General features: G+C 44.2%; 1 protein-coding gene across 23 annotated transcripts in view; it reads left to right on the plus strand.

Moving 5' to 3' along the window:
* The window catches only part of SLC39A11 (solute carrier family 39 member 11), a 402,448-nt gene that overhangs the window by 287,710 nt on the left and 97,712 nt on the right, over nucleotides 1–17,026 (plus strand). For all 23 annotated transcript variants that reach the window (XM_077328331.1, XM_077328329.1, XM_077328324.1 and 20 more), the window contains one exon: nucleotides 6,139–6,208. In XM_077328331.1, coding sequence (XP_077184446.1) covers nucleotides 6,139–6,208 — 70 coding nt within the window. The remainder of the gene's footprint in view (nucleotides 1–6,138; nucleotides 6,209–17,026) is intronic.

The following is a 17,026-nucleotide window of genomic DNA, read 5'->3' on the forward strand; positions in this document are numbered from 1 at the left end:
AACAATGTAAGCCACTTTGTGTCCCCATCTATAAGAAAGGTGGGATATAAATACAATAAATTTGTGTCCAGGTTGAGGCAGGCACTTGGGGCAAGAGGCAGTAAGCATAATCTAAACACTGTCTTGAGAAGAAGAGTTTGTTCTTATATGCTTATATATATATGGGAGAGCTTTTCTCTACCAGAAAGAGTCTCAAAGTGGCTTACAATCACCTTCCCTTTACTCTCCCCACAACAGACACCCTGTGGGGTAGGTGAGGCTGACAGAGCCCTGATATTACTGCTTGGTCAGAAAAACTTTATCAGTGCTGTGGCAAGCCCAAGGTCACCCAGCTGGTTGCATGTGGGAGAGCGGGGAATCAAACCCGGCTCACCAGATTAGGGGCCATTTTGCACGGCTTCAAAATAGCACAATGGTTGCTAATTGAAAACGCTACTAATTTGCCTTAACGCACGACGTCGCAGACAATCTGCAACACTCCTGAAACCAATCAACAAAAAGCGCTTCGTTGTAGCGCTTTTAGGGGAATCCAGAAAAGTGGATTCACCCTCCGGATAGCGATACACTCCTGCAACCAATCTGCAACACTAGCGCTAAAGACCTGTGCGTTACCATTGTTGCGGGTTCTTCAAAGTCCCTCCTCCTGAGCCTGTCCTCCAAACTTCCGGCGAAGCGATCGCCATTTTTTTTTCTCCGAGCGAGCGGGGATAAACGCACCAGCGAGCCTCTTTCTGTTTAGAGGCTTCCCTGGCTTCAGTCCTTCACCTTTAGTCACTAAGCACAAACCACATAAAAGCCCGTTTGCTGAAATAAAGTCCCTTTATTTTTTACACATTAATTCAGCCGAAAATCCGGCCCGTGAGGGGGGGGGGATTTTTTTTTTATCACTCGAGGCAGCGTGCCAATGATCATACAATCAAACGACAGCTCACATTAGGCAGCTGGATGGGTCTCTCCGTTGCAACGAATCTACCTAGATTCGTTGCTATGGGTCTGTTTTTTTTTTAAAAAAACCTTTCTTAAAGGGAAAGGGGCTGTTTGGGAGCATGCTAACGGCTGCCCATTGGCTGCTTGACGGCCAGGGGCGGGACGAGCTTGGCAATAGCGCTTCCTTTCTAGCGATTTCTGCCGAGACCGGAAGCCTGTGGGAAACGCTAAAAAACGCAACTGATTCCACTACAAAGGCAGGTATGCATAACGACGAATTCCACTATTTTAAATGGCGATTTTTCATTCCGCAAACAATTTGCAACAAAGATCCCCGTGCGTAAAGGCCCTAGAAGTTGGCACTCCTAACCACTACACCAGGGTTAGTCAAACTGCGGCCTTCTAGATGTCGCTGGCAGGGGCTCATGGGAATTGTAGTCCATGGACATCTGGAGGGTCGCAGTTTGACTACCCCTGCACTACACCAAGCTGGATCAAAGCACAGATATTCAAAAGTCCAACATCAAACCAGAAAGACAGATGTAAGGAGCACAAGCCAGGTCAAAGACCAGACATTCAGGCATGCGGCAGTCTAGACCATGGCACAACATCCCACAAAAGGTTGGAGGCAAGTTACTCCCCCACTGGTTGGTTTTCAGGACTCATTCAGGGAGAGGTACAACTCCTCAGCCTGTTGAGACATCCAGGGACAGATACAAGTAATCAATGGCTTAGAAGACTATAGGGCTATTAGCCCTGATCCTGTGGTGACTTCAACACACATGCAGAGGTTGACCAGTGCTGGGCTGCCAACTGCACAATATAACTCCTCTCCTATGCTCCTTTCTGGGCCCACCCTCTCTGGCATTCCAAGGCAACCCTGGAGGGGAGGCTCGTGGCTGTGGAACTTCGGCTTCAGTTTTGGTGTTTGGACTGCTGAACCGACAGCGTGGTGCACACCCCCTCACACATACATCTGATGAAGTCTCTACGTTGCCTCGCGGGTCTTTGTTTTGTATCTCTGGGTTGGTGTTGCTTTCATAAAATAGTAGAGAGTTGAAAGGGACCATACAGGCCTCTTAGTCCAACCCCCTGCTCAATGCAGGAGCATTCTAAAGCAACCATGATAAGTATCTGACCAGCTGCTGCTTGAAGACCATCTTAGGCAGCCATTTCCACTGTTGAACTACTCTGACTGTGAATTCCCCTCCCCCGATATCTAGTTGATGTGGTTCTGCATGTAGTTTAAAGAGGGTAGAAGAAGATGAGTTCGTTCTTATATGCTGCTTTTCTCTACCAAAAGGAGTCCCAAAGCGGCATACAATCACCTTCCTTTTCCTCTCCCCACAACAGACACCCTGTGAAGTAGGTGGGACTGAGAGAGCCCTGATATTACTGCTTGGTCAGGACAGCTATAAGTGCTGTGGCAAGCCCAAGGTAGGTATTGGGGAGATGCAATAGTGCCAGTTCCATCTCCATAGTTGGGTGCTGCAAGGTGCAATTCACTCCAACTTTGTTTAACAACTTCTTGCACTCTCTTGCCCAGCTGGACTGGGGGTTCAGGCTTGGATGCCACCAATATGCAGATGACACTTAGCTCTATCTTCTGATGGACAGCCCCTCCAGATACAATCCCAGACAACATTACCAGATGTCTTGAAGCAGTGATGTAGTGGCCCAAGCAGAGTTTTCTGAAACATAACCCTTCAAAGATGGAGGTCCTGGAGCTATGTAAGAAAGGACCAAGCAAGGAAGCACACCTGCCCTATCTGGATGGAGTCCAACTGTCAGTTGACACCTCATCCAGAAACCTGAAATGTCCCCTGCTGCACCTGTGGCTGAGCCATCAGAGGATGCTCCAGAGGTTGCAGCTAATCCTGATTCATTGACCAGGCCCAGAACTCTCCAGGCACCATCTGGGTCCAGCCCAATGCCCCAGAGGACGAGCAAACTGGTCCCAGCCAGTCTGGCACCGAGCCTGATGTGCCCACATATGCCAGCCCTGAAGACTCACCAGAGGGAAGGCTACCTCATACACTGGATCTCAGGACAGCACTGTTATTTTACCTAAAGAGGACCTTTGAATTTAATAAGGAAGCTGAACATAGTTTTGCAAGTTGATTATTGAAGAAAAATTCTGTGTTACTTAAATATTTGAATGTCATTGTTTGCTGTAATCAAATGCAGACTCTTAGACCTGGAATTGCAACTACTTAGAAGCATGGCAAGGAATAGATGCTCCCCTTGGGGCATGGGGATTGTACAAAATGGACAATGCTTAGCATCTATTTCTTGCATCTCTGTGACCTGGACCTACGAAGTACTTATACACTGGCAAGATACAATGTCCCTCTGTCCTTTTATATGGGAGTATCAATAAACCTCCTCATGCACAGTGAGTTTGTCCCTATGGTCTACAAAAGATAGAATCTTTAGCACATTTTTCCTTGCCCATTCTTCATTAGAATTCATTTAAAATACCTTAGTCCATTGCTCTGTAAACGCCACTCAGAGGATCAGAAAGTAGACTTTTAAATGTCTAACCAAAGTCGTGAGATAATGGAAACTGTGGCAAGATTTTTATTTTTAGCAATGAGATGACATGAAACAATTGTGTCAAAAGGAATGTAATTATAACTGAATTAGTCGATTTGAGGGGCATAATAGTAACAGTATTGAACATTTATCTTTTCTACTAATTAAAGCTGCTGACTGAAACACTTGCACCTCCAGCATATTGAAAGTTGACCCACTTAAAGGAATGCCATGTGCTGTATTTCTTGCTTGATGAGACCAGTGTCACTATTAAGAGAGATCTCTTGTGAGTTATCACAAAGGCTTACTGCTACAAGTTATGACATTGTGCAAATAGAGGTCCTCATGTTTAATCTTTTGCTCTTGTTTAGCTAGTGTAGCACCTGTTAAAGTTGGATCATTAGTATGAAAGTGGCAATTGAATAACATGCTCAGAAGATGTTATTATAATAATGGGGCAGATATTAAAGGGAGCGATCTGCAAACATCTCGAGGACAATTTGGTGATCCAGGGAAGTCAGCATGGATTTGTCTCCAACAGGTCCTGCCAGACCAACCTGGTTTCCTTTTTTGACCAAGTAACAGGTTTGCTGGATCGGGGAAATTTGGTTGATGTCATTTACTTGGATTTTAGTAAAGCTTTTGACAAGGTTCCCCATGATGTTCTGATGGATAAGTTGAAGGATTGCAATCTGGATTTTCAGATAGTCAGGTGGATAGGGAATTGGTTAGAGAACCGCACTCAAAGAGTTGTTGTCAATGGTGTTTCATCAGACTGGAGGGAGGTGAGTAGTGGGGTACCTCAGGGCTCAGTGCTTGGTCCGGCACTTTTTAACATATTTATTAATGATCTAGACTAGATGAGGGGGTGGAGGGACTACTCAAGTTTGCAGATGACACCAAATTGGGAGGACTGGCAAATACTCCAGAAGATAGAGACGGAGTTCAGCGAGATCTGAACACAATGGAAAAATGGGCAAATGAGAACAAGATGCAATTTAATAAAGATAAGTGTAAAGTTCTGCATCTCGGTCAGAAAAATGAAAAGCATGCCTACTGAATGCCTACTACACTTCTAGGTAACACAGTGTGTGAACAAGACCTTGGGGTACTTGTAGATTGTAAATTAAACATGAGCAGGCAGTGTGATGCAGAAATTTAAAAAGGCAAATGCCATTTTGGGCTGTATCAACAGGGGCAATCACATCAAAATCACAAGATGTCATAGTCCCGTTGTATACGGCACTGGTCAGGCCACACCTGGAGTACTGTGTGCAGTTCTGGAGGCCTCACTTCAAGAAAGACGTAGATAAAATTGAAAGGGTACAGAGGAGGGCAACGAGGATGATCTGGGGCTAAGGGACCAAGCCCTATTAAGATAGGTTGAGGGACTTGGGAATGTTCAGCCTGGAGAAAAGGAGGTTGGGAGGGGACATGATAGCACTCTTTAAGTATTTGAAAGGTTGTCACTTGGAGGAGGGCAGGATGCTGTTCCCGTTGACTACAGAGGAAAGGATTCGCAGTAATGGGTTTAAATTACAAGTACAACGATATAGGCTAGATATCAGGAAAAAAATTTTCACAGTCAGAGTAGTTCAGCAGTGGAATAGGCTGCCTAAGGAGGTGGTGAACTCCCCCTCACTGGCAGTCTTCAAGCAAAGGTTGGAAGCAAAGGTTTTCTTGGATGCTTAGGGCTGATCCTGCATTGAGCAGGGGGTTGGACTAGATGGCCTGTATGACTCCTTCCAACTCTATGATTCTATGATTCTATTCTAAGATCAAGTCTGACTATAGCTAAAGAGCCATCATAATAGTCTTTAATAAGAAGATGTTGCGGCATCTTTGAAAAACCTTTTAACCCCCCCCCCCCCGATAATTCTAAATTCTTGTCCTAGGAAACAAATTGGTCTTATTGTAATGAATGGAAAAAGCTCTTTGGAACTAATCTCCATAGGGATAAATCACAGAGGGCTCTCTGTGGATCATGTTGTAAGAGTTTGGTTTACAATATATTCAAGCACTGAGTGGTGAGTACATAGGGGAGAAGCTTTGCGCTGCCTGTGGTAAGCCTAGGATTTGTCAGACATGTATTTTCAAAGCACGGAGCTTTTATTGATATACTATCTTATTCGCCAAAGCTGTGCAGCTAAAATACCACTTCAGCAGAAGTACATTTATTGGGTTCTGTGGACCCCATGTGGATTTATGTTCCTCAGAATAAGACAATGACAGCTTTTAATTATGCCTTATGGTGCTCAACTGCCTTTGTCCTTCTAATACCAAATGCTCAGAAGGTAACATACAAAAAGCCATGAGGCCGCCTGTCGAAAGCTGGAAAAATGGTGGCTTTCAATTTCTTAGACCACAACATTAAAAAGGGGTGCTGATATGGGATGGTTGTTCCTAACACTGTGATGCCACTGCAGCTTCAGCACTTGTAGATGCGAGGGCCAATTTGATTCTAGGAACCTGTTCTGAAATCCAGCTTTCAAGACCAGCAGACCAATGCATTTTACATACAGTAACGAGCCTTTTAAAACTGTGTGGTAGAAGTGGAAAAGGTATACAACACAGTTGACTGTGTTACAAGGGCTATTCATGAAAGTAACTAAAGACAGAAGCCTTCTAGCTGACAAGCCAACTGGTTGTAATTGTTGTTTTCTTGCTCTGTTTCAGAGGGTTTGGCAGTCGGTGTTGGGTTTGGTGCTGTTGGGAAGTCAGCATCTGCAACCTTTGAAAGTGCCAGGTAAGCTTGCCATGGGACTTTTGTGTTCTGTAACCTTGTTTCATGTACAAAAGATCTCTTCCTCTGCTGATATGAAAGTTTGGGCAAATGATAAATTAAACGGCATGAGAAATAAATGCAGGTGTTTCTCTCAAGAGGCTGAAACCCGCACAGTTATGTTGTCTACCTGTTTCTTTTGTGAAGTATACCAAACAGTCTGCTGAGAAATTGAGATGTGAAGGCCCAGAAAAATATGGAATTTGGGTAGAATATGTGCATCCTTTTGTCCCCTCAAAGCTTTTTGGAAACATTGGAAATTTTGAGTGCTACTAAAAAAAAAAAATCCTATGAAATTATTTGTCTTTTAGAACGAGTGAAATGTTTTTAAGGACAAGTTGGACATGCTGTAGACCTATACATGTCTGAAATACAAGATATATTTCTGGGCAGTATGCAAGGGCTTTCATTGCTTCTGTTAACTTTTAGGCTTGCCCCTTTTTTGTGGTTGACATTTATACCCCTCCCTCAAACCACTATGATATACATACCCATAGACTGGGTATCTTATTTATTTATCCTATGGTAGAGTTACACACAGGAAGCATATCTGCAACCATTAATAAAGCTGGTAAGGGATGCTGGGAGGAGCTGGGATGCTTGGCCTAACCACCAATCAGGTTGGCTGTCCCATTCCTGATTGGCCATCCATCCAATGAATGGCCTTTTAGGAAGGACGTCCCACCCCTGGTTGCATCCTCCTCCAACGCATTTTTTGATCTTGTACACAATTCTTTTCCAATGAAACGATGAACTAATAGCAAGACCCCTGTAAATGGTCTTTACCATATGAAAATGAATGAAATTTCACTATACTTGTGCATTTGAAAAAAATGTTTGAAGTTCTTTCTGATATTTGCCTCCACTTTCCTGATAATTCAACAGACTGCTGTCTGTATGCCAAAGATAAGGATTACCCTCCCTTTCTTACATTAACTGTAAGATATCGGAGCATGGATATATTTGTTTGGTATACCTGTTTGGATACTGATGATAAAATTTGGGGCCTTTCTGCATGCCATAAATTTAGTGTAAAACTTATCCCTGAAGATGCTATATTCCGGGTGCTCTGCATGAAGTTGCCAACCTCCTGTGTCTGGCCAGCTAATTTCATGTTTAATCTACCCTTTTAAAGTGCAAGTTGGTAAATCCCAAAAAGTGGGTTCACCAACCTAAAAAGTTTTTTTCCCCAGCAGACAACCAGCACACTACATGCCAAAGAAATGTATGAAGGCAAAGAAGCACTGTCTTCGCCTCCAATTTCCCACCCTCACACCTGCCTCCCTCGCCCTACTCCTGGGGATGGGATCTTTTTTTTTTTAGATGAACTGCCTGGAGCAATGAATAGGCATGCAGGCAAAGTCAAAAATATTTTTTTCCCAATGTTGTCACACAAAGCATAACTCTCTAAAGTCCCTCCCCCCCCCCAAAAAAAAATCAGGAATGAGATTAATTTTGTAAAGTCTCAAGACTCATGATTCCATAAGGGGAAGTGTTATAAAAAGCACTATGCATCTATGATTAGATGCATAGGTGTTTAAACAGAGAACTATTAATTTTTTAAAAAAATTGGCGAGCATTGCAAGACCTTTAAAAAAATGAGAAAGGGGATTGGCTGGCTTGATTGACAGGTGTATAAATCGTGTTGCTCTCTTCCGCCATTTCTAGCAGCACTTGTGGAGGATAAGAAACGCAAAAAGGCAGCAGACTACAGCGATACGGCAAGAAGGACAGGAATTGCCAGAGGCACAATAATATTTAGCACTATACCATTCAACTGGCGTAACAGTATTTTTTTGCGATGTGCAGAAAGGCCCCAAGAATATTTTTTCATGAATATGCATTGTGAGCTGCAGAATAATGTTATGATCTCTCTGTGTATAATTACAAATGCTCCAAATATCCGTTAAATATGCTGAAAGATTTACTAAACATATAACAGAGAGTGGAGATATTTAATTTCTTAACAGATCTGTCTGCCACATTATTGAAAACTCTGGGAAGAAGAATTTTGCCAGTAGCAAAAGATACAAGATCTTCTTACAGCGGTTTTTAAAAGCCTTTTGATTATGTTTAGGTACTGACTGGGGCAGGGAGGAAACTCAGTGGGAATGCGTTGCTATGGAATCCACCCTCTATAGCTGTTGTTTCTTTCAGGGAAACCAATCTCTATAGTTGTAGACCGGTTGTAATTCTGGAAGAAATCCAGCCTTCACCATGAAGTTGTTAAGTCTTTCTGTTTGGCAAATGAATTCAACAGATGGAATATTGTGATGTTGATCTAGACCAGCGGTAGTCAAACTGCGGACCTCCAGATGTCCATGGACTACAATTCCTATGAGCCAGCAAATGCTGGCAGGGGCTCATGGGAATTGTAGTCCATAGACATCTGGAGGGCCGCAGTTTGACTGATCTAGACTCTAGATCTGAGACAATACGGAATGATTGCTGGGGGTACTAAGTACTTCCTTCACCGCTTATCTGTGTTAACCTCAGTCATGCTACCAAAAATTAACTGTGAAGCGCTGGAGTAGAGGGTGATGGACTGAAATATCACGGCTGCTAATTCCTGTTCCCATCTATTGAAAGAAGTATTATTGGTGTGGCTCTTTTTAGCAAGCTATGTCTACTGAGTATAAATGTATCCATTGGCTTCCTCTATCACTACAGGCAAACTGGGCTGGAACAATCAATAAGATAAGTTTGTACAGACCTGATTGCACTGTAGAAACATAATTTCAGCCCTGCCGGTCTTTAAAAGGATTATTCTGTCCTGCCCTCTTTCCACCGCCTGTAATGGGAGCCACTGAAATCTTCAGTGCTGGCTTCTTACAACCAAATCTCTCACGTTCTGGACTGATTGTCTCAATACATTTTGAACACAGAAATGTGTATATATATATATTAAAGCCTAACTGTGCATCTTGATCTGCACATTTTGGTCTGAAAAGGATACTCTAATGAAGATTAGTGCAGGAAACAATATTCTCAAATACAACTAAGGTAACATTTTAAGATTGTTGCTTTGTTCAGTATTGTAATGAAATAACTTGTTTGGCATCAGTATAATGTCTAGGGCAGTCTTGTTTACAATCTTTTGTTGCAAGTGAAATGTCATTTTTCCTTCCTGAAAAGATGGAAACAACACATTTTTGTGGTTTAAAATATCCCTTGGGTTGCAAAGAATATCAGCAAAATACTTGTAACTGTATCAGAAAAAATGAATGTTGACATTTTATTAGCCAATATTCCAGGTTTTCACTGTTGTTTTAAATTAAACTCTCTATGATTTCAGGGGTGATTTGGGGTTCTGTGTAAAGTATCTAAGGTTGCCAATTCTGGGTTGGGAAATCCCTGGAGATTTGGAAGCAGAGTCTAGGAGGGCAGAATTTGAAGATTGAAGGGAACTCAATGTGGATGTGATGCCATAGAGGCAAATCAGATAAGGAGAACTTATCTCTGTAGTATAAAGACATTTGTAACTCCAGGAAAGCTCCAGCCCACACCTAGAGGCTTCGAACAGGAACAATTTGTCAGGATAGCAGGTAAGGTGAAAAGCTGACAGAAAGGCTACACATAGGTCGAGAAAATGAAACATAGATGATGATTGTAGATAGTAAATGTAAACAGTCAAAGGAGTGCCAAAACACAAACCGCTTATTACCACATTTTCAAAATACTTTTTCTTCAGTAACATAACTGGTAAAAATAAAAATATCCATAAATATATCGAGTCATTGAGGGTGACCACCTGCCCTCTTGATCTCTGTCCATCCTGGTTGCTCAAAATGAGGGACCAGCGGATAGGAGACCCTCTGGGAGATATTATCAACCTCACCCAACTACCAGGGGGTTCCCAGAGATGCTGAAGAAGGGGATGTTTCACCCTCTAATGAAAAAAGTATCACTGGACTCACAGGACCCAGCCAACTTCTGCAAAGTTTCATATCTGGCTTTTCTGGGTAAAGTAGGCAAAAGAACTGCAAGCTTCAATGCTTGACCCATACCAGTCGGGCTTCCATCCTGGCCATGGGGTGGAGATGGTACTGGTTACTTTGGTGAATGATCTCTGACGCCAGCTAGATTGGAGCAGTTCAGCCATCCTCTTGATGCTCAATCTGTTGGCTGTGTTTGACATGGTCGACCGCAAACTCTTGCCCCACCGCCTTGCCAGGGCTGGGATTCAGGGGACAGCCCTTCTGGTGCTGCACTCCTTTCTCTGGAACCGGATACAGGAGGTGGCTGTGGGGAAGGAATTATCATGCCCTTATCTACCCACTTGCGGTGTCCCAGAGTGGGCGGTACTCTCCCCATTATTATTTAACATCTTTATGTACCCTCTGGCACAGTTGGTCTGGAACTATGGGCTGGGTTGTCACCAATACGCAGAGGACACCCAGCTCTATCTCCTCATCAATGGCCATCCATATGGTTTTATCTTGTAGACCTCCACAAGTTTTACGAGTAGTGGTGGGATAGAAATCCAATAATAAACAAACAAACAGGAACTGTAGTTTCCAGCAGTAGGCCTTGGGCATCATAAGGGCAGACTTCACCAGCCAAGCAACAGTCTGCTAGCTGAGAGCTGTCTGTGGCCATGTGTATTTCTTTTGAAGGGGTGTGCATGAAGGGGGAGAGCTTCCCCCTTCAGCCTAACTGCCTGGAGGTAAACTGTACTTCTGGGGAATCCTCAGGTCCTACCTGGAGGCTAGCATCCCTAAACCTCAGTGTAGGTTCATGTTCTGGAATTCCACACTTTCTAGGTGTGCATGAACCTTACTTGTGTCAAAAGTGCTGTGCTCAGAAAGACCTTCTCTTAAGGTTTCCAGCTTCCAAGCAAGGCGCTAAACCCATATCAAACCACAAGCTAGTGCTTCCTGCATTACAGCAGGCAACGGGCTTTACTACTAATTCTACAATAAATCATGAAGTAAATTATGGTAAGTATATAGAGTAAATAGTGATAGCTGACACAAAGGACTATAAAAAGAGAAATAAATCATTATACATACCTAAAGTGTAGCCAAATTGTATGACAAAATGTTATTCAGGGGATAGAGTATTCGGTGAAACATCCTCCTTGATTCTCTATTGTCTGCCAATGAAAAATGCTAACCTTTGGTTTTAAATACACTTGGAATAAAATTTGCTATGTCATTCTTAAAGAGATTTGACACAATTTTTACAAAAAGCATGATAGATCAAAGATGAATTCAGTCCCCGGGGTTGTAAGGATTGTAACCTATATATGTAAAAGGCTTCCCTTTGAATGAGTTTTTAGTAAGAATCTGTAGATGCCCCAATCAAGGGGAGCAGATAAGAATGCTGCTGCTCAAGTCCTTACAGCAGCCTTTCTCACCTCTTTAACTGAAAATTTTGTTCAGACTTCAGGAAACCCCAGAAGTAGTGCGATCATACAGAATATGGTTGAGAAGCATAGCTGTGTACATGCACACCCAGGGCCCCTCCCTTTTCCACTCATTCCAAGCCTGTCATTGAACATTTTGGGACGGGAAGAGGTCAGCATGACTATATATATCCACATCACCTGATAAATGTTTAACAAATTTTTAAAATACATAAAATTAATTTCATTCATTCAGGAAGCCCTTCCATGGTTGTCAAGAAATCCCAGGGTTTCACAAAACTCTTGTTAAGAAAGCCTGCTTTACAGGGACATATTTTACCTGCCCTCCAGTAGGTGTACTGACTGCCAGTTGAGTTTTAGTATTGACCTTTAAGACCCTATGCAAACTGGGCCCTGCATATCTGATGGACCACCTCTCCTAATATACTCCATAGAGCAGGGGTAGTCAACCTGTGGTCCTCCAGATGTCCATGGGCTACAATTGTTGACTACCCCTGCCCTAGAGGGCACCACTTTCAGCAAATACCAATATACTTGTGATCCATGGCCCTGAGAAGTTTGCCTGGCTTTGACCAGAGCCAGGGTGTTTTCAACTCTAGCTTCACCCTGGTAGAATGAATTGCATCATGAGATCCAGGCACTGATGAAGCTGTCAGAATTTTCCAGTGCCTGCAAAATGACATGTTTCTGCAATGCCTATGATTGAGGCTATGGCAGCCTAGAAGGGCCTCCTCTTTTTTCTTTCTCCTCTCAATTTTTTCTCTTCTATTTATTATTTATTTATTATTTTGATTTATATACTGCCACATTTCCTAGGAACCAGCGGCGGTTCACAGAATAAAACATTAAAATACAATAAAACCCCAATCTTTACACAGCCCACGGCGCCGCGGGCACCGCGGACTGAATAAAGCCATAAGGGCTTAGGGGGAGGAGTTACGGTGGGCTCTGTCCGGGATGAGGAAGGGTGCCGATTGGCCCCTTCCTCCGGACAGACCATTGGCCCGGCCGATTCCCACCCTGCTGACAAGGAAGCAATTGCGAGCCGCGCAGAGCACGGCTCGCAGTTGCTTCCTTGCCAGCGACCTGACTCGTCGGGAGGAGTAAAGCGCCTCCTAACGTGTCAGGCCGCCGGCAAGGGAGCCCTCGGAAGCTGCGCTCCGCGGGCTTGATTACTAGTTTACAATAAAACAAGCAAGTGGTCAAAACACCAATAATCTATCCCATCAGAGCTCATTCAGATGGTTCAGACGGAAGCCAAGTCTTCTTCCATTAGGAGTGACTGGGTGCAGGTCTAATAGACTCTAGTAGACTTTAATAGACTTTCTATTGTGTGTTCACACACACACCCCAACTAGGCAACTCTATCAATAAAACCAACAACCTGATGGTGAATGGAGGCAGCTAGGGTGTGGGAGGTGAGTTATATTATTATTATTATTATTATTATTATTATTATTATTATTATTATTATTATTATTATTATTTCATTGTATTTATAAGTTGCTGCTCCTGGCATAGCCGACTTGTAGCTGGCTAACATCATAGTTCAAATTTTAAATCAGTAGACATAATACATCAAAACAATAGAATTACCCTCCTCCCACCCACCCCCCAACAAACACCCCAGTTACAACACCCAACATCTGCTACCCAGATGTCCATCCAGAGATGTTACCCAGATGGATAGTATAAGGGGCCTCGGGAGGATAGGCAACAAAGTCATCTCAGCCTAGCCTCAACCAAAAGCCTGGCAGAAGAGCTCCACCTTACAAGCCCTGCAGAACTGCACTAGGTCCTTCAGGGCCCATAGCTCTTCCAAGAGCTCATTCCATCCGGCCAAAAAAGAAGAAGAAGAGTTGGTTCTTATATGCCGCTTTACCCTACCCGAAGGAGGCTCAAAGCGGCTTACAGTCACCTTCCCATTCCTCTCCGCACAACAGACACCCTGTGAGGTGGGTGAGGCTGAGAGAGCCCTGATATTCCTGCTCGGTCAGAACAGTTTTATCAGTGCTGTGGCAAGCCCAAGGTCACCCAGCTGGTTGCATGTGGGGGAGTGCAGAATTGAACCCAGCATGCCAGATTAGAAGTCCACACTCCTAACCACTACACCATACTGGCTCTCTGGCCCTAGATGATAGTGAGTGAGCTGTCAACTTGAACTTTATTTTATTTAGTGATTGTTTTACTATTTTTATTAATATTTCATTGGTATTTCTATTTTTATTGTGTAAACTGCCCTGAGTCCATCTAGGGGAGAGGTGGTATAGAAAGCTAATGATAGATAGGAGCGCTGACCAGGACACCTCCAGGTGTCCGGCCTGCACTTCCACCTGCACGGGCCAATCCGTGCACACCTGGATTGGGCCATCCCCTGGAGCGCCCACCTCCAGAAGCCGGCCACAAGGTGCTCGGCCTGCCTTGTGCCCAGACACTGGCTGACCGAGAAGTAGAGCACTTCCGCAGCTCTCTGCTTCACTGCCGATCAGCCTGCCCGGCCAGCAGCGCACCTGTTCAGCTACCCACCAGCGGTGCTGCCGCCTCGCCCAACGGGCCATGGCCCCACTAGTTATGGGGATGTTCACTGGCTGCCACCACAATGCCCCGCTCAGATGCTGCACACCTGCCAACCGCCTGCAGAACCACAGAACCGTTGCACCTGCCAACTAAGGTAGCTCTGCCACAAACTAAGGTAGCTCTACTGCTGCCTGCCCACTCTGGGGGCACACCCCACTAGCGCCCGTTGCATTCCTGGATGCAAGGGGCTTGAAAGCTAGTAAATAAATAATATTGGAGGGACACACAGCAGGGCGGAGTTAGGTCCTGCCTCAGGAACAGAGAACGATAGCTTAGATCTGGTTCAGCAAAAGAGCAGATATTTAGAAGGGTAATTCAGGCTGGCAGTGTGGCAGAGTGGTTTAACTCTTCCGTCCTACTGCAGGTTGCCTTACAGAGCCTGCTGGGTGGTCAGGCTGAGCAGCTGCGCTGGGTGAGTGCCACTGCTGCCTATCTATGTAAGTGCCAGCTGCAACAAGGAAAAAGAAGCCAGGGAGAGCCCAATGGGGTGGATGATTGGAGGGTATCTCAGTAGGTCTCTTCCCCCAGTCCAGCCATGAGCCATCACCATCTTGCTGCAAGCCATCTTCCGACTGCTGCCGCGGGGAAGATCCTGATGCTATGTTGGCAGCTGCTGCCAAAGCCAGTCCATAGTCCACACAATCCTTTACATTTAAATTAGAGTCTAGCAGGCCTTGGAGAGCAGCAAGATTTTCAGGTTTTAAGTTTGTGCAAGTCAAAGTCCCTTTCTTCAGATACCCGGCAAAAGGAGCTGGACTCTCACAAGCTTTTACTGATAAAATCTCAGTCTCCAAGTTGCTACTGGGCTCAAATCTAGCTGTTCTACAGCAACCCTCTGAAAAAGCCATTTGGATTTAATATTCTCTTAAACTGAACAGCCCACCTGTTCACAACAGTCAGATCAGCTTTGAGACTCCCAGGCAAGTGATTTTGTCTGAGTCATGCCCATACATCCAATTCCCGGGCTATCATTTCCCAGCTGAGTTATTTGTGTCTGGCTGCAATTTATTTGAGTTTCTCAATCTCTTCCTTGTTGACTCTGGGATGCTCAGAGTTCTGTCTGTAGTTCTGCAGCTCTTTTGCATGAGAACTAGAAACACATCAGAGGGGAATGAAGCTGGGGGGTGGGGAAGCATTTGGTGTGTTCTCTCCAAACCTAGAACAACCACAAGCAAAGAGGACTTGCAGGTCCAGGCAAGGCAGCCACCTCCTCTGCATCTCTCATTGTCCTAGTCATGGTTATCAAGTGTGTCTCCTAGCAAAACCTCCTCTGGTAGCTGTCTAGATGGGGACGGAGAGAGAAAGTGGAGGACAGGTTAACATGTTTTGGGGAGCAGAATGCTCTTGTGTCAAACCACTATTCTTAAGAGTCTTTTTCTGGATGCAGACGTGGCACAAGCACAGCCAAACAGGCCATACATTGTACAAAGTGGTGGTTTTCATGAATAGAACACAATTTCAAAGACCTGTTTTTTTTTAATGCACTTATTTTTAATGAACCCTTAGCGCTGAAATAGCCAAATTAGCATTGGGACTGATCCTTAAACACTGGAAAATTTCAAGAAACCAGGTTTCACTGGAGCTTTACTCTGCTTTCAAAAACTACACAAGTAACGCTCTCATGTGGCATCACTCAAGTCTCTAATCCAACTTCAAACAGCTTTACTGTCAATATCAATACAGGTTTTTAGTCTTCATCCTTGCAGTGTTTGAACAGCAGCTAGAAACGAAGCTCAGCACACCCCACTGCCTTGGAACATAAAATATTGGTTCCCAGTTAGCAAGATATGTTGAGTAGCTGAAGCCACATCTAATATGGTCTCCTTGGAGTTGGCTGGGAATAAGAATGGGAATGGGAAGGAATAGCTGCCAATGTCTCTTTAGGGCTTCCCTTACAAGCTTAGAGGTTCCTGGCCTGACTTGGGCATACTTAAGGGTTGGAATTCAGGTGGCCGAACAATCCTGCCTAACAGCTAGATGATCACTGCTTTCTTCCAGTTGCCATTTCACAGCCTGTTCAACAGTCCTAGTGCTGCAAACCTTGAGGGATAAGGCACCTTTTTTAGTTATCAGATCCTCAAAAGGTTCTGCCCTGGTCATCCCAGAAGGAGCCGACTGGCTGGGCTGTGCCCGCCACTGGCTGCCCAGGGAGACAGTGGGCACCTGGAGTCTGCAGGAAACCACCATGAAGAGAACATTTTTCATAAATGTATCTCAGATGTTTGAAAAGGCTCAAATCAGAACAGTGGGTACCAAAGTTAGGTTCCAGGTAGGAAACCCATGGATGGTCCCTGTCATTTATATCTGGAACCATGAAGAAAGAAAAATTATGGCAAGGGAATAAAAGTTTCCATTCTCTAATTTTTTGCAAACCGGCTCTGATGCAAAGTTTTGCAGAAGATTACAACAAAGCCTGGAAAGTTGTTCACAGCAGCCAGTTTCTCTGGGATTGTCCCCAAAGTGGCTGTTTAATTTAGTGAATGACAACCATTGCAATGAGGGCTAAATTAGGTCCCGAGCACTCCAGTAGCAGATATTGCCCTCTCTCATTTTGCACTGTAGAAATCAATTGGGAGCAACTGAGAATTGCATAGTTCTGCCCTTGTTTCTTTTGGGTCATGCTACTGAGTGCTAGAACTCTGTGAACTCATTTCTATATCTTTTGGAAATAGCTGCCTAGAGGCCCATTTGTGGGTATCAAGTAGGAAGTGTTTACAGGTAATCCAAATTAAACTTTTGTTTAGTGCAGAAAGCCATTTGAAAACATGTTGACTCACAATCTACTGGCTCTTAACATTTACTTGGTTCCAGCAATATCTCCTGTGCTGCAAAAGGGA

The sequence above is a fragment of the Paroedura picta genome, chromosome 3, assembly GCF_049243985.1.
Source record: "Paroedura picta isolate Pp20150507F chromosome 3, Ppicta_v3.0, whole genome shotgun sequence".
In the NCBI taxonomy this organism is placed as follows: domain Eukaryota; kingdom Metazoa; phylum Chordata; class Lepidosauria; order Squamata; family Gekkonidae; genus Paroedura; species Paroedura picta.